The following is a 24,026-nucleotide window of genomic DNA, read 5'->3' as shown; positions in this document are numbered from 1 at the left end:
AGTCAAATGTCAGCTACTAGGGGTTTCCCTGGTGGCGCAGTGGTTAAGAATCCACCTGCCAATGCAGGGGTCACGGGTTCAAGCCCCGGTCCGGGAAGACCCCACATGCTGCGGAGCAGCTAAGCCCGTGCACCACAACTACTGAGCCTGCGCTCTAGAGCCCGCGAGACACAACTACTGAGCCTGTGTGCCGCAACTACTGAAACCCGCGCACCTAGAGCCCGTGCTCCGCAACAAGAGAAACCACCGCAACGAGAAGCCCGCGCACCGCAACTAAGAGTAGCCCCGTGCACCGCAACTAGAGAAAGCCCGCGCGCAGCAACGAAGACCCAACACAGCCAAAAATAAATAAATAAATTAATTAATTAAATAAATCTATTTAAAAAAAAAAAAAAAAGTCAGCTACTGGCCAGTGCAGGGCCACATGGAGCCAAGAGCCTACAGGCTCGTGGCCCATGGCTACCTCCCTGGTCCCCAGCCTCGGTCTCACCCTCCTCACGCCACACTCCCAGAAGGTTCTGTTAAAAACAGTAGGCATGCCCCTTCTGCTGGCTCCCTGCCACCCTCAGGCTAACACAGCCTACAAGGCCCCACCTGGGTGGTCCCCCCCAGCCTTCTCCAGTCTCACCTCCGACCCTCCTGCCGCCACCTCCAGACCTCCGACTCCAGTAAGATCGGCTGTTTTCTCTTCCCAGATGCTCCTCGCTGGCTCCCTCTGCCTCCAGCCCTTCGCACACACTTCCACTGCTCCTCAGCTGGCTAACTCCAGTGATTTCTTTAGGCCTGAGATGGCCCTTCCTCCAAGAAGCCACCTTTGCCCTGCCCGTCAGCCCTCAGCTCTTCCCCGTCAGGGTCCTGGGCACCCCGGTTTGATTAGAACTGTTTACTGTGTGTCTCCCTCACTCAGCTGTGACCTCCATGGAGGCGGGGCCAGGCCTGTCTTCCTCCCGGACCCCTAACACTGGCATTCGCTAAATGAGAGGCTGCTCACGCATTCGGCCGGGATGTACCTACCATGTACCGACACTGTGTAGCACAGGAGGAACGTGGGCCAAGGGTCAGAATACGGACCCGATGCAGAGGACAGAGAAGCTGCGCGAACCTCCCAGGACTCCGGAGCTGTCCAAGAACCACGGCGAGCCCCTCCTGAGTGCCAGCCAGCTGGGCCCTTCACTCAGTCTGCTTCTCATCCCTCCACTACCCAGCGAGGCCGGAATCGTCATCTCCGTCTTACAAAGGGTTATGGGTTCAAGATGAAGAAACTACACAGCATGCAGAACTGGATGCAGCAACTTGCCAAAGCTCACACAGCCGGGACACAGGGACCAAGAGCGCAGGCCCCACAGCCAGACTGCCTGGGTTTGAATCCCAGCTCCCCGCTGCCTGGCTTTGTGGCAACCTCAGGCAAGTGACCTCGCCTCTCTGAGCTTCTATTTCCTCACCTACAAACCGGAAGGAATAGCACCTACCTCCCGGGCGGCTGGGAGATGTAACAGAGATACACACTCAGCCCAGCAGTGGGCACGTGGGAGCAGTGAGCGGTGACTGCTAGGGTCACCCGCAGAGCAGGGACTTCGGCCTGGGCCCCTCTATGCTCGACCGCAGCAGGCTGCCCGCCCAAACCACATTTCTGCAGTTCCCGCAAGTCCGACACTTCAATTCACTCTACAACAAGTCTATGAGGAGAACCCCGGCCAACCCCCGAACAGAGGTCTGGAAGGCAGCCCTGGGACTGAGTGCTGAGTGGCTGAGCTGAATCAGGGGCCCTCAGCAGAAGGACAGCCAAACCTGGCCGTCTGGGCAGCTTTCTAGAAACACAGACTCCTGGCCTCCATTCCCAGAAGCTGCCGCAGTCACGGCCAGTCCAGCCCGGGGCGTCTGGCTCCACGCTTCTTAATACTTTTGCAGCCAAACGCCTGTGAGAGACAGGAGACGCCTGGCTCCCAGAAACATGCGCTCACACCGCCGACGACCCCCCGGATGACCGTGTGCCGAGCGCCCGCGGTGAGGGGACCCCGTGGGGCCCGAGAGCTCCTCCTCGGGGCGCTGAGGGAGAGCCCCGTCCGGGCACAGGCCAATCAAGTCCTCCCAGAAGCTTTCTCCCAAATGCCACGGCGGCACATGAGATCTGATGGAAAGCCTCACTCTCCTGCCACCCATCGCCCCGTCTGGTGCCCCGAGCCCTCCTGGGCACCAGACAGAGGTCACAGAGGTCACTCTCATGGTCTTCGCCCTTGAAGAGGGAAACACGATGAGAACACAAATAAAGTGCAGGGGGTGGAAGGAAGGAGGGCGGCCCACCTGAGCCCCAGGGCGCAGAGGGCCCGGACTGGTGGAGCAGGCGCTCCCCACACAGGCCCGTCCACACAGTCGGGTCCCCACGGGGCAGAGGGCCGGGGATCTGGGCCATTCTACGGAGGGGACCAAGGCTCAGGGGGCAGCCGTAACTTGTCGACAGTCATGGCCAGCGTCTGAGAGGCTGCAGCTAATGCTTGGAGTCTCGACTCTTGGTGCCCTTGCTGCCTCTCAGGCTGGGGGAGGGCCGAGACAGGCTGATTGAGTTTCAGCTCAGAGAGACTGGGCAACTTGCCCAGAGTCACCCAGCTTGGAACGGACAGGATCACCCTGTTAGGGATGTCGGGGCACTCGTCTCGGAGGAGTAGGCCTCTGAGGGACAGACAGCAGGGTTCTGACGAGGGAAACGCTGGGGGAGATAGCACCGCACTGAGGGCGGGGGCAGAAGGCTGGCAATGATGGAATAACGAGGGGGACACCCACCGAGTGCTTGCTGTGGACGCTGTTTTCTCACTTAATCCTCACCACCCTGAAGAGGTACTAATGTCAGCTGTATTTTATAGACAGAAGAATCACAGACAGAGAGAACAATTGCCCAAAGTCACACGGCAGAGTCTACGTGCCAACACCGGCAGTAGGAGGTGAGGTTGGGCCCACATGGAAATCTGGGCAAAAGCATCAAAGCCGCCCCCCACGACCCCACTCCCTACTCCCCAGCAAGACCACCCACCACTTAGGCTAAAACGAGCCATTAACTAGTAAGACAGCCTCTTCCCACCATTGACAGGTACCTTCTCACCAGTCCAACCAGTTTCAAGGACTAAATTTGCAGCACAGGTTTCAATGAGAACAAACAGTAAAGCATTTATTTCCATCCTCTCTGATCATCATTTAAGAACATCATGGCCTGTGTACGTATAGCTGGTTCACTTTGTTATAAAGCAGAAACTAACACACCACTGTAAAGCAATTATACTCCAATAAAGATGTTAAAAAAAAAAAAAATCATGGCCACTGTCCCCACCACGCCTCCCCCCACCCCACCCCAGCCTCGAAGCTTGGGTGGCTAGAGGTGGGCACGTTCCGGCCCCTTGCACCTTGCAGACACCTCCACTTCACATGAGGAGCTTCCTGGTGGGCACAACTCCCCTACCCCCACTCCAGGACAGACTCCGCAGGCTGGAGGTCAGGGAGTGGGGAATGAGTCATGGGCAGGGCTGGAGGGAGGGGGAGACAGCCTCCCAGACCACGGCCGGTGTCATGTGCTCTCCGATGCCTGCCTTGCAAACCCCATGTCTCCTCCCCACATGGTGTTCAGCTGGGACTGGGGAGACAGCTGAGCCTCAGGTCATTCTTGCAGTTTGGTCTGAAGAGTTCCTGGTACACAACCGGCCCTGGTCCTCAGAGGAGCTGGGAACACAGGGCCTGCCGCCACGGGACTGGGGGGCGGGGGCGTGCACCAGGCCAGCCCCTCCTCCGCTGGCATCCGATTCCACCCCCCCAGGGAGAGTGGAGCGCACCCGTGCCCAGCCTGGCAGTACTGAGGCAGCCTCCTCCCCAGCTTCACGTCCCGTCCACTTGCAACCGGCTTGCCGCAGAGACCCTGCCCCACCAGGTCCACGCCCTCCATTCAGATATCCTGGGTGGTCAGCAGGGCAGGGATCACAATTTCACAGATGAGGAAACAAACAAGCTCAGCAAGAATAAGTGCCTTGCTGGAGCCACGGCATGCTGCGGCCAGGGCTGGCCTGGAAGCGCACCCTGGCTAGATGGACCCCAAGTATGGCCTGGCCTCACCCCTTCCAAAACGGTTGCACACATGCCCCTGGCGCTCATTCAACCATGATAACTGTTGTGTCTTTCGAGGGGCTGAGTAGAAACGAGGACAGACAGTGTCTATTCCCCCATTCTGGCGGGGAAAAGAGACCACCAAAACGAAATAAACACGTATGGTAACAGCAGATGGCCTTTAGTGCAATGAGAAAATAGGCAGGCCCCTGGCACTGGGGGCAGGCGGGGACACCATGTGACATGGGAGCCAGGGAAGGCCCTTCTGAGTGCTGGGCTGGGTTGAGCCTCTGTAGGCCTGAGACCCTCCTGCACCATCTCCCTCCTTCAGATGTCTGGTCTCCAGGAACCCCCCAACACGTGACCTCTGACAGGGCCTGATGGGGCTCTCGCCTTAGGCAGACACCCCCAGAGGCTCCCACCCAGCTGGGCCACCACCTAGCCTCAGTCCCAGCCCTCCTCCACCCCAGTCAGAGGCTGTGTCAGGGCCTAGCTGAGCTCTCCTCCCAGGGCAAGGCTCTGCTGAACGGGCGGGCGCCCTGTGCTGGGGCCCCAATTCCTCTAATGGCTGCTCGCTCCCAGCTCCCAGATCCCAGCTCCTGCACCTCCTGGCCCAGGCAACTTCTCCAACTCGGCGATGGAGAACAGCTTCTGAAGGACCTCTCTTCCAATTCAGATCCGCCAGCTCCTCCCTCACCCTTGGCCTTGGGGTCGTGTCACTACGGCAGGCCCCAGAATGAGTCCTTCTCCACGCTTCCCACTAGGGCCACAGCTCAAATGACACCCCCTGTGCTTTCCCACAGTTTACAGACCAACGGCAACGAATCTCCTGCCCCTCCTCCAAGTCTGGCCGGCTCCTCCCTGAAGCCCCCAGCCAAGATCCTTGGCTCTCTCAACGAGGCAGTCCCTTGGCCTGACCTTCCACAGCCTGGGGGGCGAGCCTCCACCTCTCTCAGTCCCAGGCCAGCCAACCCCTGCGCCGTCCTCCTCAGGCACGGAGGTGAGCCACCAGCCCCTCAGCACTGCCAGGCCCGCCAAATCCCATCATCCAAACTCACCAACTCCACCAACGCCCCCTCCTCTGCCTGGGCCCAAGATCACCCAACTCCTTCCCTGTCAGGTCAATTGCAACCCCTCTCCCCGGCCCAGACGGACGAAAAAATCGATCCATTTCTCCATGTCATCACCTCTCCACCTCAGACCCACTGACTCCTCCAGAGGGTGAGTCCACACCAGTCCTTGCCGTCCCTCCCTAAACTTCCAGGAATGGGAGACTCCCCCAGCCCGTGAGCTATCACCACCTCCACCCCTCACCGGGGGGCAGACCAGTCAGCGACCATTCTCTCAACCCCTCCCAGCCAGACGCCAACTGACCCTCTTTCTCGACATTCTTCCCGCCCCCCCCGGGCCCCCCCCCCCGAAACTCCTTCACTGCATCTCCACAACTGCCCACAAGAGGAAAAAAACCAACAACAACAAAAACAGAACCGGACTGAATCTGCCTGGATAACAGCAGCTGCTATTTATGTGGCAGGAACTTACAAGGACTATCTTATTTAATCCTCACAACTACTCCACAGTAGAAATTAGCACCTCCATTTGCAGAGAAAGAAACAGGAGGCTCAGAGAGGAAAAATGGCTTCCCCAAAGCCCAAGAGCTGGTAACACACAGCTGTTCCCCTTCTGGGAACCTGCAGACCAGAAACTTTCCCCCACTCGCAACCCCTCCCCGCGCCAGAATCTCCAACTACGCTAAAGCCCACAGACGGAACATCTTCCCCTCGCCTTGCCCCGAGCCCACAAGCGGACCACCATTCTGGCCCTCTCCTGGAAGCCCGTGAGCGGAGACATCCAGGCCCCAGCTCCGTGAACCAACTCCTCTAGGCTAGCCCCGAAAATGACCGGTGGCACCTAACATCTCCCCTAAAATGACCAACAATGACTGCAACTTTATGAAGGCTCATCCTGGCCAATCACTTTCCACACACAATCTTATTCAGTCCCCTCTGAAACCCTGTGACGTGAGTATTCTCACCCACTTACAGACGGGGAACTGAGGCTCCGAGGCGTTAGGTACCCAGCCTGAGGTCATGCTCTGGGTACACGGGAGTCAGGACTGAACTGGAGCACCGGCTCGTCACCACCCTGCTCTGCCTCTCCAGGTCCTTCCCGCGTCCCGCTGAGCTCCCTGGACTGGATATCACGCTGCAGCCGAGGGCCATTCCAACTCTTCCCTTCCTCAGCCCCAGTCCCCCAAGCCCTCCAACCCAAAAGTGCCCGCCTACTCCCGGGGCCAAGAGCCCAGGGACTGGGCTGGCTCCCAAGGCCACCATCTCTTTAACAATAAATGGCCAAGATGGCATTTATGGTGGTTCCCTGTGTGTTCAGCTTCCAGTTCCCACGTCTCCCACTCTCACATCAAAGCCACCAATTCCTCCACTGCCCACAGACTAGCAACAGTTCCTCCTCTCTCCCCAGGGCCAACAGACCAACGTCTGTAGAGCCGGGGGCAGGCTGATCCCTCTCTTCGCGGGCTCCATCCCAGCAAGACTGCCAGACCTGGCCAGGACTCAACCCTGCCAATCCACCCCTGAAGCAACTTTCCACCTTCCCAGCCCTACGGATAAAACACACTCTTCCAACTGCCGTTTCAGTTTCAACACTGAGCCGACCTTCTCCAGAGGACACACAGCCCATGGACTTGCTCTCTCTCCCCACACCTCAAGCCACCAAACTTCTTCAATGCTCTCACCTTCAACTGACTGGCAACTCCAATTCCCCGATGCTTCCTCAGGGGAATTTAAAAAAAAAAAACAAACCCTCCTAGAGCCAGGCTCCAAAGTTTCTCTGCTCCTGAATGACTGACAATGCTCTGCTTCCCTTTTTTTTTTGGGGGGGGGGAGGGAGAGGAAAAGGAGGCACGCAGTGACTTTTCTTCTTCTTAATGCCAAGACTGAATATCTCCTCTATCTTACCCACCCCCAAACTGACCACCAACTCTGCTACTTTTCTGGCAAGTTTGTTTACTTTGACTCCCTTTTCCCAACCCCAGGATCTACTGACTGGTCTAGAGGCATAGTCCAGGTTTATTCCTCTTCCTTCTTTCACCCAAGGAAGTGAACCACATGACCATCCCTTGCCCCGAGGCTTGCAGACCAGCAAGTTAACCTTTCTGTCCCCATGGGCCCATCAAACTCCTCCAACTGCCCTTTCAGCGCCAATGTTGACCCACTCTTCCTCCCCTGACTGCTCTATCCTTCTCCGGGGAAACTACAAACTCAAAGGCTACCGCCCTCCTAATCTCCCAAGCCACCAAACTTTCTTTGATTGCTCACCGTTTCAATTCCTAAAAAGATCACCTTCAGCGTCCCTTGGGAGGGGAGGGTGAGGGGGGGAGTAGCATAAACCAGCTACTTTTCACCTTCCCAACCCAACGGCCACCTCCTCTCTAACACTCTCCAGCTCTAAACTGACGACTGTCTCCTTAAATCATCATTAGGTGCAACTTATTGAGCTCCACCTCTGTGCTGGGCTGTGCACTGACTCCCTGGTCCCCCACCAGCCCGCCTCCACGCTCCAGCCGTAGCTACCATGTCTCCAGGGGTCTTTGGGTTCCACAGCTCCGGACACGATATCTTCATCGGAGGGGAACGTGACGCGCTTGGCCGCAGCCTTGAGGCGCCCGTCGGCCGGGGGCGATGCGGGACTGGGAGACGGGGCCTCGGCGGGGGCCTCCTCGGCTTCGCCGTCCGCGCCCGGCCCGGGCGGCGCCTCCTGCGGCGGGACCTCCATCGCCGCCGCCGCCGCCGCCGCCGCCGCCTCCTCACGGGGGCCCTGGGGACATGCCCCGGGCCCCGGACTTGTCTCTCCGGGCCCTCCCGCCGTCCCGGGGCATGGGCTCAGCCACTGCTTCAGGCGCCGCCTCCGTCCGCTCTCCTGGTCGTCGTAGTCGTCGCCGCCGGGAGCTCGAGCGCGCCTCCCCCGAGCCCCGTGCGCGCCTGCTCATTCGCAGCCGCACTTTCGTTAATGGCCGGTGAGACCGCCGAGTATCCAGAAAAGCAGAAAATCAGTTTAAGTTATTTGCAGGTAGAGTTATCTCCTGCGTTGTTAAAGGGAGGAAACAAAAGGCAGAAAGAGCCACAGGGAAAAGAAACGTGAGCAGTGAATCTGCAGAGCCGGAACTGCAGAATATGAGGGGCGGGGCGAGGTGGACGCCGTCTCCCAGAGCAGCGCGCAAGCGCGAACCTGAGCCGCCCCCACCCCGCCTCCCCGCTTTAATCTAGATAATAGATAACTAATGTTTATGCTCTCACACATTCGTCACGAGCTCAGGCACGGAGAAGGGTATGGAGTTGATAGAAGTAAAAATATCTGCTTGGTGGGGCTAGGCCAACTGGTAAGGGGAGAAGTAAAGAGATGGAGAACTTGAAAGGGAAGGCGACAGAAGCTGTGTATTCATATGAGTACAGGTGATGGATGCGGACAGAGGGATCATCCGCCTGCAGACGAAGCCAGTCCCCACTTGCTGGTTAGTCTCTAGCCTTCCATTTGCAGACTGCAGCTTCATCAATAACCCTCTGTATTTGGATAGCGTTGTATAAAATACAATTTAAATTTAAAAATTGAAATAGGAGTCCATAAGGAATATTATAGCCCTGATTTAAGTTTTTTTAAAAACTGAACGAAGGAAGAAATGCCAAAAACAAGGGACCAATCTGCCCACCAAAATACTGGGCGATGGACCAGGTAGATCACGGAGCCAGTAACGAACTAGCGCGAACTCAAGCCACGCCCCCACAAGGGCTCGATTCAGTAGCTTAGTATTCGCATCCGCACTTTCTCCACGCTATCCCAGCCCAACAAGCAACTCGGGGAAGGTGGAGCTAAAACCAAAAAAGGACACATGGGGAGGAGCAGGCGACGTCGTTGCTTAGGCAACTCGAAAGCTAGGCCCAGGAGTCGCCAAAGGTAGCTCCGTGAATGGACATATGGGAGCTGAGGCTCTCCACATGCTTCATTCAACTTCATTGGCCACCGCACTTTGACGACTGGGGAGGAACAAAGCAAATCTCATCTATATTTAATGGAATCTTCACTTACCTTCTTAAATAGATGGGACTACAAAGGGGGCAGAAATTACTTTTTAAAAGTAAATCTGCTGAGGGAATTCCCTGGTGATCCAGTGGTTAGGACTCTGCGCTTCCACTGCAGGGGGCAAGGGTTTGATCCCTGGTCCGGAATCTAAGATCCCGCATGCCGCCCGCGGCGGCCAAATAAATAAATAAATAAATAAAAATCTGCTGAAAGACTACTACTAATGGGGCTAAGTAAAGCGAGTGATACGGACGGCCACGCTACACAGCTGGGGTGAAATGGAGAAAGGGCAAAGTTTCACCCTAACCCTTAATCCTCTGCCTTTTCCCAGTGGTGCCGCCACACAGGGTTAGACAGGTCCCAACCAGTCCCCGTATGGGCGGGGAAGCGAATCTGCCCACCCAGAGGACAGGCAATAGGAGGAGCCCTTGCGCGTGACCATGTGACCCAATGCGAGCCTCGCAACTCGCTATGGACATCCTAGACCACCCGAAAAAGAAATCAAGTACAAATCTCCCAAGTCTAGCATCCAGGTCGCTCCAGCGTTCCCAGAGACTAGGGGGAGGTCCAATCACCACACCTTTATCGGAGTTGCTCCCACTCCCTTGACGTGTCCTCCCCTTCCTGGCCCAGCTCCACGGGATTCAGCCCGTGGATAGCCACCCTTCTACTCCCTAAATCTGGCTCAATCCCTATAGGGTACATTTAAAAAAAAAAAAAAAAAAGGAGGCAAATTTTCCTGGGATAATTGGTACTTTGGCAGGAGGGGAGTATTTCCAGGGTGGCTGAACTTTGCAGCCTCTTCAACAGACAATTTCCCACTAGACAATTTGCCTTCCTTTATTCCCTCTCTCCGCCCGGAATCTTCAGGAACGGGCATGAGGCCTGTGTATCTGTACAGTTTAGAGTTCTGTGAGGTAGAGCCTTCCTTTCAACAGGATCTAGAACTCCTGGGGCCGCAGGATTTTACTGTCCCAAGAAGCCAGAGTTGCTTGAAGCTTGGCTCAAAATTCCGAGGGTGTTCCGAACTCTCTGGGGCCCACAGGTCCAAGCTCAGGAGCATATGGAGGCCTGGGAGACTGTGGCTACGCCCAAGGCAGAAAGATGAACACGATAACATCTTTATGGTTTGAAGGTGTATGAGATAATGTCACTACACCGGAGCAGTGCCTCAGCCTGCACGCCTATCGGAGTCTGCAGCTGCGACACGTAGAAGTTGGCCACGTCCAGGTCAGTGGCTCCGAAGTGGGCGGTCACATGCACACCCTCGTGCAACGTGAAGCTCACCTGGCGCCCCACCATGGCCAGCAGGCTGCGGAGGTAGCGCTCCCGAAGGGCGGCTCGGGCCCGCTGTTCCTGGGATTCCAGAGATTCTTGAGACTCCGGGATTTCAGGAACCTCCGGTTTCAGGGGGGCTCTGCGTCCGTCGGGGGCAAAGCCTCGGCTCAAGCCATCAGGGCCCCGGGGGAGCCGGCGCACAGGCACAGGAATGGTCAGTGGAGTCTGCATTATCCTGGCTGTTGGGTGAAGAAGAAGAGCAGGGAGCCATTATGGGGAGTGTGGGGCTACAGGAAGAGGGAGGCCTGGGAGCGGAGGCCTGTCTACCCCGTCTCCACTTAACCTGACCAAAACCCAATTCCTGAGTCCCCCTCCTAAAACCTGTGCCATCGCTCAGCCAGTCCCCCTCTTCCCAGGAACTGGCACCACCATTCAGGAGGTCCACGAGAGCAGGGCCTTTGCACTGCTTTTATCACAGCTTTATCCCCAGTCCCTGGCAATAAATATATTTGCTGAAAGAACAAGTCCTGGCCTCCTCTCTTCTCTCACACACAGCCCGTCCAATCCGTCATGAAATGCGATCTTCCAAACAAATTCCCAGTCACACAGGAGTCAGCTTGAAAGGGCCAAATCCATGAGTCCATACTTACTGTAAATAGATAAATGAAGAAATACATAAAGGGGGAGAGGGAAAAATCCGCATCGTACAACGGCAGCTAAAATTGTCAATGGATGCTAAAACTTGTCAGTGAACGTTTGAGAAGGTCCAGGATATCTACAAAGTCTTAAAGTACCTCCTCACAAGATATTCCTTGTAAAGACTACAGAGTAACTTTATGGTGGAGAAACCTGGTGGACACCACCCTAACTTAGGCATGAAAGCCAACATGTGCAGTAATAGGACAAACAAACACCATGTGCATCCTGATGTGATACACTGAGGACAGGGCACCACTTCTGTGGTATTCCTGCCAAAAACGGATGACCTGAACCTAATCATGAGGCAACTCAAATTGAGGGACATTCTACAAAAAAAAAAAAAAAAAATTATCCTGTTCTTCAAAAATATCAAGATCATAAAAGACAAAGAAAGAAATACTTGGGCGGGGGGGTGGGGGGGGGTGTAAGTTCCCTGGTGGTCTAGTGGTTAGGATCTGGCACTTTCACTACAGTGGCTGGGGTTCAATCCCTGGTTGGGGAACTGAGGCAGCCAAAAAAAAAAAAAAAAAAGAAATACTCAGGGGGAAAATATATTTTTTTTAATTTAAAAAATATGTGTATATGTATTCACAAGCTAATAGTTCTCACTCTGTCCACTGCCAACATCTCGGTCCAGCCACCGTCACTTCCTGCCTGGACTACTGAAGTCAACTCCTCACGGGACTCCCAATTCCACCTTCACCCCCTGCCAGTTTGTCCGCACACACGGCCAGAGGGACCCTGTTAACACCTGAGTCAGATCGCGTCCCTCCTCTGCTCGGAGCCCTCCCCTGGCTTCTGTCTTGCTCAGAGTCAAAGCCAAAGTCCTTACCACAGTCCTCAAGGCCCTGAGTGCTCCGGATCCCGCCAGCACCCTCGCCCGCCGAGCACGGCGCTTACCCTCTCCACCCGGCCACACTGGCCTCCTCGCTGGGCCTCAGGCACGCCTGGCGCGGCCCCTTGGTGGGCCCTGGTACTTGCGGTTCCCCCTGCCTGTACCTCCTCTCCCCTTCCCTGACCACCCTGCTTTCAAGATCTACTCCTCAGCCCCCTCCATCCAAACGGGCTTCCTCATTCTTTGTCGCACACACCACTCCTGCACATGACGTTGTCTATTTATTTTTCTGCTTGCGGTCTTTCTCCCTGCGAGATGGCTGCCTCCCCACAGGCAGTGACCTTGCTTTCTTTGCACGGCTGTGCCCCCAGCTCCTGAACACTAAGTGGCACAGGGACCAAGCTCCTTAAATACTGTTTCTGCTGGAATGAATGGAGTGGAGAGTGAGCTCCCAGGCCTGCTTAGCTGGGTGACCTCAAGCAAGAGACAGTTTCCTCTTCCATTGTGTGGAGGAATGGCACCAACGGCCGGCCACCTCGCCTTGTTATCAGGATTCAACAGGCTCATGCAGGACAGGGCCTATTATGTACTAGGTTCTCCATAAAAGTTAGTTACAGTTGAATACCGACTGTATTAGTATCAGTATTGCTGTGTGACCTAGGGTAAGTTGCTTCAGTTTCCCCATCTGTAAAATGGGGGTGATAGGAGGACCAACCTGACAGGGTTTTCACGGGGACTAAATGACCTAACAAACGTGCAAGTTAAGCACTGGCCTGGAACATACTACATGTCACTGCACTGAGGTGTTTGGGGGTTTTTTTGGGTTTTTTTGTTGTTGTTGGTTTGGGTTTTTTTTGTTTGTTTTTTGGGGGTTTGTTTTTATTGAAGTATAGTTGGTTTACAATGTTCTGTTAGTTTCAGGTGTACAGCAAACCGATTCAGTTATATATATATATGTGTATATATATATATATTCTTTTTCAGATTCTTTTCTCTTATAGGTTATTACAGAATATTGAGTATAGTTCCCTGTGCTATACAGTAGGTCCTTGTTGGTTATCTGTTTTACATATAGTAGTGTGATATGTTAATCCCAAACTCTTAATTCACCCTCCTCCGCCACTGCACTGCTGTTGATTGCATGCAGGGAGATGCTGGCTTTGTGAGCAGGAGGAGAGGGAGAGAAGGACCTAAGTTTCAGGCAGCTGCACCCCTCCCCTCCCTGTGGCTCAGTCCCCTCTTCTCTAAAGTGATTAACTGAAGTGACTGACACGTATCAGGCACCCAGCGTCCCATCCCAGGGCCACTCACCGTACAGGGGTGATTGGGATTGTCCTTTTTCTTGTGAGCCTCTTCCTGTCTCTGGAGCTCAACTGTCAGCTCCTTGCAAGAAAGGATCCTGCAGAGCAATGGACCAGGGCTTCTCAACTTTGGCACTATTGACAGCTGGGCCTGGACCATTCTTTGTCGCGTTGTAAGGTGCTGTCCTGTGCATAGGTGTAGGGTTTCGGCAGCATCCCTGGCCTCTACACGCTAGATGCAGGCCCCACCCTTGCCCCAAGCTGCGACAACCAAAAATGTCTCCACTGGTGAATAGTTTGGTAGGAGAATTACAACCCAATAAAGCCATTTTTTAAAAAAAAAAGATCTCCATATATTGCCAAATGTCCCCTGGGGGACAAAAAAAAAAAAAAAAATCATCTCTGGTTCAGAACCACTGATGCAGACAAACAGATGGAGGGTGGGTAACAATGACTGCTGAACACGTGAACATATTCACGGCCTCACGGACACTCAAAGAGGGACAGCTTGACGGTCTCTGTGAAAACTGCAAACAGGCACCTCCCTGGCAGTCCAGTGGTTAGGACTCGGCGCTTCCACTGCTGGAGGCCTGGGTTCGATCCCTGGTTGGGGAACAAAGATCCTGCAAGCCGCGTGGCACGGCCTAAAACCAAACAAACAGACAAAAAAACTGCAAACGTACGTGGGTCATTCAGCCCATGGAGGGCCCGGGGTGGAGACTTTTAGCTGTCTACCTTTTTTTACCTTTTAAATTCTGTTTGAATTTGGATCCGTTTTGAATCTGTATAATCTTTTCAAAAGAATTTTGAAATTCTAGTTTTAAAAAGGAAGGGACATATCGGAATGCTTCCATGCCCCTTAAAAAATGTTAGATCCTCCCTCAGGAATCTGAACTCCCTCTCCTAGGCTTACTGTCACGCACTCTCCAAACCTCTTTCTGTCCCTGACCCGGATCTTTCCCAGCCCCTGTGTAACTACCTGCCAAGTCTTCCTGATAGGACACCCCCGCTGCTGGCCCAAATCTTATTAGCAGAACATATAGCAAAGGTCAGCAAATCTCCTTTGTAAAGGGCCCAATGGTAAATATTTTAGGCTTCAAGGGCTTGCCTCTGTCTCTGTCACAACTACTCAACTCTGCCAGAGTAGCAGGAAAGTGGCCAGACAATACAGAAACACGTGGAAACATGGCAGTGCTCCAATAAAACCTTACTTATTGGGACACTGATATTGAATTTTATATACTTTCATGTGCCACAAAAGATTTTTTTAGTTTTCCAACCACTTAAAAATGCAAAACCCACTCTTAGCTCTCGAGCCATACAAGAACCTGCGGCAGGCCACAGCTCACCACCTGGCATAGGGGCTGAGGGTGTGGTCTGGGGGAGAGCGGGTGGGTCCCAGCCCTCCCAGATTCACTGCAAGGGGTCTGGGCAGATCACTGCAACTCTAGGAGCAGCCTGCCTGCTCCGGTTCCTCATCCGTGAAATGAAACATTAAAAAAAGACCTCCTAGGGCTGTCAGGAAGATCTTTCAGGGGGAGGTTGCTGATCACACAGGCAAAGGACATCCGCAGTATCCTGGACTCTTCGCTTTCTCTCCCACCCACATCCAATCCTTCAGTCAAGTTTGTCAGCTCCACCCTCAAAACTGCATCCAGAATCCGGGAACTTCTCACCACCCCTACTCTGCCCCTTCCTTGGTCTAGCCACCATCACCTCCCACCTGGACTATTTCAGTAGCCTTCCCACTGGGCTCCTGGCCTCCACCTTCACCCCGGTCTGTTCCCCACACGGCTGTCAGAGGGATCTTCCTGTTAGAACTAAGTCTGATCACACCCCTCCTCTGCTCAGAGCCCTCCCATGGCTCCTAACCCACCCAGCGCAAAAGCAAAAGTCCTCACGATGGCTACAAGGCCCTATCACCTCTCTGACCTCATCTCCCACCCTTCTACCCTTTGGTCACCTGAAAATGCCAAGCACATTCCTGCCTCAGGGCCTTTGCACATGCTGTTCTTACTGCCTGGAACCCTCTTCCAATTGGGAGACATATATATATTTCCAGATACATGACTCACCTTCCTCCCTTACTTCATTCAGCTCGCTGCTCAAACATCATGTTTACGGAGAGGAAAATAATAGCCCTTTCACCCTGCAGTATCTTTTTTTTCCACAGCACTATCACCTCCTGACAATATGCATTTACTTGTTTGCCTATGTGCTGTCTGTTCTGCCACAGAACATAAGCCTTCGAGAGAAGGGACATATCTGATTACTTCACAACTCCATCCCCAGCCCCAATTAGGGCCTGGCAACCAGGGGGGGACTCAGTGAACATTTGTGGAAGGATTCACTCCCCCTGTTATCTGAGTGCCTGCTCTGTGCCTGGCCCATGCTGGGTGGTGCTAGAGACACAGCTGGGAGTGAAAGAGCCCAGCCCTGCCCTCCTGGGCTCACAGTCCAGTGGATGACACACACTAGGTCTCCAGACAGTGACGACCCAGAGTGGGCAGGGCTGGAATGAAGGAGCCCGGGGGCCTCAGGAGGCCAGAGCAGACACCTGGCCCTGCCTGGGGGGGTAAAAGTTGGTTTCCAGGAAGGGGCTCAGGAAAGATCTCTCTGATAAGGTTACTTTGGAGCACAGACCAGAATGAAATGAGGAATTGAGCCATGTGGAGATCTGGGGGGAAAGCATTCCAGTTCGAGGGAGCAGCAAATGCAAAGCCCATGGAAGGGAGACTGAGGCACAGCAAGGAGGCCAGTATGCAGGAGGCTGGGGCAAGGGCGGAATGTGCAGGGGCTTGAGGACTTGGGTCTCTCCAGGGGCTGGTTCTGAGCAGAGGAGGGGCAGGGTCTGATTTCCGGTAATCACGGGATCCCTCTGCCTGCTGCAAGAAAGAATGGACTGGGAGGGGCAAAGGGAGAAGCAGACAGCCTGGTGAGGAAGCCACTGCAGTGGGCGGTGTGGAAGATGACAGGCGTCTGGGACAGGGTTGGGGGGGGGGGTGGGGAGAAGTGATTGGATTAGGCTATCTTTTGAGGGTTGAGAGCCCTCACTATTTGCTAATGGACTGAGCAAAGCTGAGGAAGACTCCCTGGTTTGTGCCTGATGGGCAAGACCACAGTGAATGGAATTAATGGGATTGCTACATTTTCATTATCTCACCACTACGGCTGTGAATGAGATTAAGGGATATATACATTTTCTAATGTATCTGACCACTGCGTTCCCAGTTTAGTCAAGGGTCATCAGCTCCCAGGGCTTTCTCCCAACGTAGGTTAACACTTAAGTATTTCAGGAGAAACACTCTCCTTCCTCTCTAGGGCTAGTACTTAATGAAGGACTGATGGGAATTATGCAAGTGGCCAAAGAGTTATGTTCAATCCCTGGATAAAACAAAATTAAACATGTTTAAGTACATGACTAATTAAACATGTTAGTCATATTTTCTCCATTAGGGAGGAAAAAAAAAAAGATTTGGTCATACCTGCACAAGCCCCATTTTCCCGAAGAGGAAACTGAAGCTGGACGATGCCAGATCATTGACTGGGTGCAAGCTTTTGATTGGCAGGAAAAGGGAGCCAACCCCGGCTGGTCTGATAACAGAGTCAGGGCCATCACCCCTGCCCTATGCAAAAGGGCAGTTTTTTCAGCCAGCATAGGGGAGCCGTTGGAGGTTTGGGAGTCAAGGTGTGACCTGATAAGAAACAGGTTTGAGAAAGGTCGCATAGGGTGTGCCCAACACAGCAAAAGCAGGCAGTATCCATTCCCCCTGGTGACCAAGCCTGAGAGTCCTTTATCCTGTCAGTCTCCAAGCCAAGGATTTCCTGCCCAGGTTTCAGGAAAAAATGTCCAAACCCCTTTCCCACTAGAAAAACTAAAGCGCCCATCGCTTTGGTCAATGGCAGGGCCAGGAGATTCACAGACTTCCGTCCCTGGGGCCTCAGTGCTCACTTTCTAGAAAATGGGAACGATCCGTTCAGTGGACAAACTAACCCTTCAGTTGCCAGGTAGAGAACCAGCTGAGTTACCAGCTTAACCGAGATACTGACCAGCCTACACCCACCTCATGGGTGGGCCCCGTCTGGATGCAAATTAGTTAAATGGGCCACACCCTCCCCCGTGAGGATCGGGACCCCAAACGCAGAATCCCACCCCCCAAACCTCCGCCCACTGGGCCGGTCAGTTTCCTTTCAATTCCGCCCTGGCCACGCATCGCTCTCCTTTTCTTACACTAAGTAGGTCCTCCCGGCCCTCAGGCGTCCACTCCCCACTCCCCCCTGGGCTGGACGTTCTTCCCACCTCCCGGCTCAGATTAGGCGAGCGATTCCACTCCAGGAAAGGCGGGAGTCTCAAGACCGCAGCCGTTATTACTGTTATAATATCGTCGTCGTTATTGTTTTCCCGAGGGGGTGCATTCCACCCCCACTCCCACCCCGGGCGCGGGGATGTGTGCGCTGCTGCGTTCGGAACCAGAGTCCCGGGTGCAGGCGTTCGGGGACCAGAACGTCCCAGCAGCCGGCGTTGCAGGCGCGGACTTGACTCTTGCCGCCACTCCCGGTCTTGCACGCGGGTGGGCGTCCCGGGGCCGATTCCGGGGAACGGGAAAGTGCTCGCGACCCACCAGCAACAATCCCACACTCACCGAGGTCCGCAGCGGCTGAAGCCCTTACTTCCGCCGGCGCCCTAGCTGCAGAGGCCCGGGCGGGCCGCGAGCCGCCGAGCCTGGGTTCCGCCCGCGCCGCCACCGCCCCACGTGGTCTCGGGCGGGCTCGCGGGCTCGGAAGCCAGCACAGACCCGGGCGCCACCCCGCCAGCGGCTTGGCCCAGCGCTTAGAGCTGATCCACCAGTCTGCGAGGTGGGGACGTCCAGGATGCCCATTTTACAGAAGAAGAAGTTGAAGCGCCTCCCGTCTGAGTTAAGCGCAGATTGGACTTGGCACCCCCATCCCCCTACACGTGCACACTCCTACCCCGCACCTCCAGTCCGAACCCCACCTTCCCTACTTGATCATGCTCTCAGCAGCCACGCACCAGGCAAAAGCCTTGGAGAGCAGCAGCTGGGAGAGACCAGAGGCGGTCATTTGGTCCTGCAGCCCTCCCCGCAGCCCCATCTTACACGGGGGAAACTGAGGTCCTGAAAGGCAAAATGTATGGCCTGAGGTGGAAATGCGCTGCTCTGGGCTCAGAATTCACTTCTTCCACACGGTTTCAGTAAGGCAGGGCCCTGTGGGCCTTGGCTTCCCAGCGGACCCCCAAGACCCAGTGCCTGGTACGCAGACCCTCTGCAAATATCTATTGAAAGAATGCACATAGCAGGAGCTCAATACACAATTTGTTAACTGAACTATGAACGATTGGGGGCTCTATTTGTGAACAAGACGGACTTGGCTCCTGCCACCTCAGAACCTACATCTAGGGAGGCTGAGAGGGACACCACAGGTTATTACATGAACAAATACATCGACAAGATCCTTCAGGGCTTGACAAGGATGTAAAAGGAATAAAATAAGGGCAATGGGATAATGGGTGGCAGGGTTGGGGGAGGTTGGGTGGTCAGGGGAGGTGGCACTGAAGAAGCCACCTTAGGTAACAGATGGGAAACCTGAGGCCCAGGAGGGAACTGGGGACAGATGGAGGTCATGGAGTGTAAATTGTAAGGCCTTCAGCAGGGTGGGGCTCCTTTAGATCCTGTGGTCAGGGAGGTCCTCTGCTCTCTGGAGGACAATTGAGCTGAGACCTGAATAACAATATGAGGAACCCTCAGGCCTGCAGCGGAGATTAGCATGTGAAATTCCCTCAGTGCTGGGCTTGGGGACGTGGCAGGGGCGGACTGACCCTGGCCCTGACCTCAGGGGGCTTGTGTTGGGGGAAGGGGTGAGAGGACAGTAAACAAACAGTTCTAGATCTTATGTGGTTGGTGCCAGGAAGAAAAGAAAACTTGCAGGGTTGAAGGGTGGGGCAGGGTGTTGATGCCACTTCAAATAGCGATCAGAGAGAGCAGCTTTGAGGAGGGAAGTTGGAGGAGGCCCCATCCGAGGGAGGCAAGACAGTTGGCTATTTGGTTTTAAAGACGATCCCAGGTCTAAGAGCAGAGTCAATGTATATGATCACGACCCTCCTCTGCTCAAAACCTTCCCAGGGCTTCCATCTCAGAAAAGCCAAAGACTCTAAAGTGGTCAAAAGACGCCCTTGGAGCTGACCTCGTTTTCTCACAGAACTCAATCAATACAGAACTTAATCACTACAGAACTCCTCGAATACACAGGCCCGGCATGGGGAGAAAATTGAGGCCCACCCGTCACCCCAGTAATCCTGTCCCTTTATAACCCTTCCTGGATTTTTTTTTTTTTTCTCCATGACAGGTGTCACGGAAGGCACTCTGTATTTTACATAGTTATCTTGTTGAGAGTCCTGTCTCCCTGAACGAATAAACTGCATGAGGCCAGGGTTATTGTGTTTTGTACCCTGCTGCATCCCCAGTACTTGGTCCAGAACCTGGTGCATAGTAGGCGCTCAATCAATGTTTGCCCAGGGAACTTTTATTGTAATGCGTTTAATGGAACAGACCAGATTACTATCAGGCGCCTAGGTAGAAACGTGGCCCCTACCATTTTCTCGCTTGGGGGTGTGTGTGGGCACCTTGTACCTCAGTTTCCACCAGCCCGAAAACGGGATCAGGAATAGCTGTTTCTATGCGTGGCTGTGTGAACTCGTTATGGTTAAGATTTGATCACTTAGAGAAACGCAGGGGGCACGGTCCAGATTAAGTTTGGCTGAGGGTGGGGCAGTCCTCTCGCGTCAGGCCCCGCCTCGGTGGGCGGAGCCACGGGCCGGGCCAGCACGTGTGAGAGTTCGCCGCGGGTCGCCGCAGTCACTCACCTGGGCGCCTCGGTGAGAGCGCGCAGTGCTCGCGAGTCCTCCGCCCGCCAGTCCGCCTGCCCGTGACCCATGTCCCGCCGCAAGGCCGGCTGCATGCCTCGCCGAAGAGAGCCTGCTCCCGCCGCCAACTCAGACGACGAGATGGAGATGCCGGACCTCTTCATCGATGTGAAGCCCGAGCCGGACCCGCGGCCCCTACAGGCCCGGCGGCTAGGGCCCTTCAACCCGAAGGAAATGCCCGCGCCGGGGCGGTTCGAAGGCGAACCCCGCCACTCCCCCGGCCCCGTGCCCGCTGGCGGCCTCTTCCACGCCCTGGGCCTGCGCAACCAGTGGGCGCCGTGGACGCCGTTGACCCCGAACCTTCACGGTGAGCACCCCCTGCCCCTGCCCCGGGCCCGCCTCCCTCCCCTCTCTCTCTCTCGGGTGGGACCTCCTTCTCGGGGCACCGACCCCCGCACTACCGCCCCTGCCTTATTTTCCTCGCCGGGTCCTGGCCTCCAGCCCCCCTTTTGACCTTCGGGTTTTCCCTCTCCCTCGGAACCCCCAGGCCCCATCCTGGCCCCACCCCACGCTCACCACCCGCTTCCTCCCTGCAGACCGCCAGCCGTGGACCGACAAACACCCAGATCTGTTGACCTGCGGCCGCTGCCTGCAGACCTTCCCGCTGGAGGCCATCACTGCTTTCATGGACCACAAGAAGCTGGGCTGTCAGCTCTTCAGAGGCCCCAGCCCCTGCCACGGCTCAGGTGAGTAAAGCCGGAATGCAGTCCCTGGTCTCAAGTTCAAGGGCCCAGCTTCCTGTGGGAGAAGGGGCTGACCTGGACAGGCGGGGCAGTGAGCACTACTTCCCCTTTCTGGCTCCCCACCGGGTGCAGCCTAGGCGTGGCCAGAGCCTGCCCTGTCCTAGGGCTGAGACTAGTGGTGGTGGTGGGGGGGGTGGGTGAGGATGGGGGCTGGGCAGGGAAGCAGGGCCACCCACAGGGTGTGGCCAGCCCCAGAAGATTGGTCTGGGGATTTGCCATACACACACCCCCAATCTGGTTTCACTTCTCCTTCCCCTTGGCCAGAAATAACTGGCCAGGTGGCTGGACCAGTGTGGCAGCAGGGGGCACCTCTGGGGAGGGCAGCGGCCTGGGGGAGGGGAGCTGAGGCCAGCTGGACCGGGGGGTGTTGTTACCCCCTCCACCTCTTTATCACTTCTGATTGAGGTGCTGGGCATTTGCTCAGAGCCAGGGAAGGGGCTTCGGTTTTCCCTCCCTGATGGAATCTCCCAGCCTTGCATGCTGGGAAGGCCCTGTTTTGAGCCAGGTCCTGGGTGTCTGGATACCGGATACCTGGGTTCCTCCCCTTGGGTAGGAATTAAAACTCTTAACTTGGTACTAGACTCATGGCGAGCTGAGCTTTTGGTCAGCGTTGATTGTGGGGCTCATCCATAGCTCTAGATTTCCAGTCTCTGGGCCATGTGCTCCTGGGATTTGTGAGAAATGGAATTATATTCAGGGCTGGGTCAGGGAGAGGGTCCTGTGGTGGGAGGGGGGGAGGAGGAATTATGATTGGCTCAGCTGTAGAGTTAGAGCCTGGTGGGCAAAGGAGGGGCTGTGATGGGATCATTAGAACAATACACTCTTAGGTGCTTGGACTTGGGAGAATTGTGGACACCTCAGCTAATATTTACTGAGGACTTGATGGACCACAGCTCTTAGCTGCTTCTGAGCTCACAGCAAGTCTAAAAGGGAGAAGACCCCCTAGGATCCCCATATTCTAGCAAATGAGGAAACTGAGGCTCAGAGAGGGGTATTTCTTGCCCAAGGTCACACAGCTAGGGAGCAGGAGAGCCAGCTGAAAGTCAGGCCAGGCTGACCCTCTCCAACCCCACCTATGCTCTTGACCCTGGTGTTGCATCAGGAAAGCCACCCCCATCCAAGACATAAAGGCAAATAGATCTGGAAGTACCTTACTGACAGTACCTGGAGTATCTTGATTTGGAGGACTCTCAATCTGGGTTCCATGCAGAGGGAGGGGAACCTAGCACACTGTCCACACCCCTATCTCTCTAGGTGGCTGCTAAGCCTTCTACCCATTTAGACCTTGGCCCCCTCTTCTGTAAGGCAGGAAAAGGGGATCACGCATGGGACCCAGGAGCCTGGGCCCTGGCACAGAAACCCACTCAGTTATCAAGAGCTGTTCCGATTATTAAACCAATCGTTTTTCTTGAAAGCCTCTATCTCCCACTCCCTGGGTTTCTGGATTGAAACCCCAGCTCCACCCATTCCCAGCTGTGTGACCTTGGGGAAAGGTCTCTTTGCCTCAGTTTTCCCATCTGGAAAATGGAGGTCTTATTTCCTGTCTTGAAGGAAAGTTGTGAGAGGGAGCTGAGCGTGGCGGTTGGCAGGTGCCTAGCACACTGAATTGGGTCACCTGCTCAGCAAGGCCTTCCTAACCCCAGTATAAAATAACACTCCCCCGTCCATCACTCTGCTCTACCTTTTACCTTTTCTTGAAGATTTTTCAAACACAAAGAAAATCCCCAAGTACTTATCATCCACTGCACGGATTTTCCTTGCTTCTTGTCTGTCCACCCACCTCTCTGAACACCAGCTTCCTGCGGGCAGGGAGTCTTGCCTCTTACTGCTGCGTCTCAGCTCCTGGAATAGAGCCTCTCCCCCAGCAGGTGTCCAGCCGGCAGCTGTGAGCAGCAACTGCTCTGACTTGCCTGACACGCTAACCCCTGGCCCTTCTCTTCTCTGCAGAACGCGAGGACCTGAAGGCCTTGAGCTGCCTCCGCTGCGGCCGACAGTTCACGGGAGCCTGGAAACTGCTGCGCCACGCCCAGTGGGACCATGGACTGTCCATCTACCAGACGGAACCCGAGGCCCCAGAGGCCCCGCTGCTGGGCCTGGCCGAGGTGGCTGCTGCCGTGTCGGCGGTGGCGGGGCCAGAAGCCGAGGCCAAGGGCCCCCGGCTGGGTCCCGCCCGGCGGAGCCCCACCTGCCCCGTGTGCAAGAAGACCCTCAGCTCCTTCAGCAACCTGAAGGTGCACATGCGCTCGCACACTGGCGAGCGGCCCTACGCCTGTGACCAGTGTCCCTATGCCTGCGCCCAGAGCAGCAAGCTCAACCGCCACAAGAAGACCCATCGGCAGCTACAGCCCCAGAGCCCCTGCGTGGCCGATGCCAGTCAGGAGCAGGCCTCCGCCGCCCCTCCGGAGCCGGCCGCCCACGCCGCCGCCCCGGCCAGCATCCTCCCGTGCAGCGGCGGAGAGGGGGCCGGAGCAGCCGCCACGGCGGGGGTCCAGGAACCTGGGGCTCCTGGCGGTGGGGCCCAGGCGGGCCCCGGCGTGGACAGCTGGGGAGCTGACACCAAGGAGCAGAGAACTGACCCCGAGAAGAACCAGAAGACGTCACCCAAGAAGACGCTGAAGCCAGCGGGCAAGAGCCGGGGGCCCGGGCCCGGGGGCAGCTGCGAGTTCTGCGGGAAGCATTTCACCAACAGCAGCAACCTGACGGTGCACCGGCGCTCGCACACGGGCGAGCGGCCCTACGCCTGCGAGCTCTGCTCCTACGCCTGCGCCCAGAGCAGCAAACTCAACCGCCACCGCCGCATGCACGGCCTGGGGCCTGGCGGGCCCCGCTTCAAGTGCCCCCACTGCTGCGTGCCCTTCGGCCTGCGGGCCACCCTGGACAAGCACCTGCGGCAGAAGCACCCCGACGTGGCTGGGGACGCCTGAGCCGCGGGAATGCCCCCTGCGGTCCCCCGCACTGCTGTGAACCACTTCTGTGACCTCCCTGTCCTTCCCCCGCGAGTAAATCCTCCCTCCCCACAGTTACACACGCGTTTGGACTCTGGCTTTCTTGGG

The 24,026-nt window shown here is 55.7% G+C and overlaps 3 protein-coding genes across 13 annotated transcripts in view; 1 reads left to right on the top strand and 2 right to left on the bottom strand.

Moving 5' to 3' along the window:
• The window catches only part of PPP1R37 (protein phosphatase 1 regulatory subunit 37), a 40,942-nt gene extending 32,843 nt beyond the window's left edge, over positions 1-8,099 (bottom strand). For both annotated transcript variants that reach the window (XM_068528974.1, XM_068528975.1), the window contains exon 1: positions 7,674-8,099. In XM_068528974.1, the coding sequence (XP_068385075.1) occupies positions 7,674-7,875 (202 nt within the window). In that variant the 5' untranslated portion in view covers positions 7,876-8,099. The remainder of the gene's footprint in view (positions 1-7,673) is intronic.
• Positions 8,100-9,911: 1,812 nt separating this feature from the next.
• Positions 9,912-18,020, bottom strand: GEMIN7 (gem nuclear organelle associated protein 7). 10 transcript variants are annotated; one of them, XM_068529150.1, is made up of 4 exons: positions 17,934-18,020; positions 16,776-16,985; positions 13,306-13,934; positions 9,912-10,694 (listed from the first exon to the last, which is right to left on the bottom strand). In XM_068529150.1, exons 3-4 carry the CDS (start codon positions 13,448-13,450, stop codon positions 10,300-10,302), a joined length of 540 nt encoding a protein of 179 aa, XP_068385251.1. In that variant the 5' UTR covers positions 13,451-13,934; positions 16,776-16,985; positions 17,934-18,020; the 3' UTR covers positions 9,912-10,299. The 10 variants fall into 10 exon arrangements, with proteins under 10 accessions (XP_068385251.1, XP_068385254.1, XP_068385252.1 ...); XM_068529153.1 differs by having other exon boundaries at positions 13,306-13,893; XM_068529151.1 differs by lacking the exon at positions 17,934-18,020 and adding an exon at positions 17,591-17,926.
• Positions 18,021-20,239: 2,219 nt separating this feature from the next.
• ZNF296 (zinc finger protein 296) lies at positions 20,240-23,897 on the top strand. The gene is made up of 3 exons (XM_068529246.1): positions 20,240-20,537; positions 20,767-20,916; positions 22,921-23,897. Exons 1-3 carry the CDS (start codon positions 20,240-20,242, stop codon positions 23,895-23,897), a joined length of 1,425 nt encoding a protein of 474 aa, XP_068385347.1.
• The last annotated feature ends 129 nt before the right edge of the window (positions 23,898-24,026 follow it).

Source organism: Eschrichtius robustus, chromosome 19 (assembly GCF_028021215.1).
Source record: "Eschrichtius robustus isolate mEscRob2 chromosome 19, mEscRob2.pri, whole genome shotgun sequence".
In the NCBI taxonomy this organism is placed as follows: Eukaryota; Metazoa; Chordata; class Mammalia; order Artiodactyla; family Eschrichtiidae; genus Eschrichtius; species Eschrichtius robustus.
The sequence above is the reverse complement of the archived record's forward strand: the minus strand, read 5'-3'. Positions and strand labels throughout refer to the sequence as shown.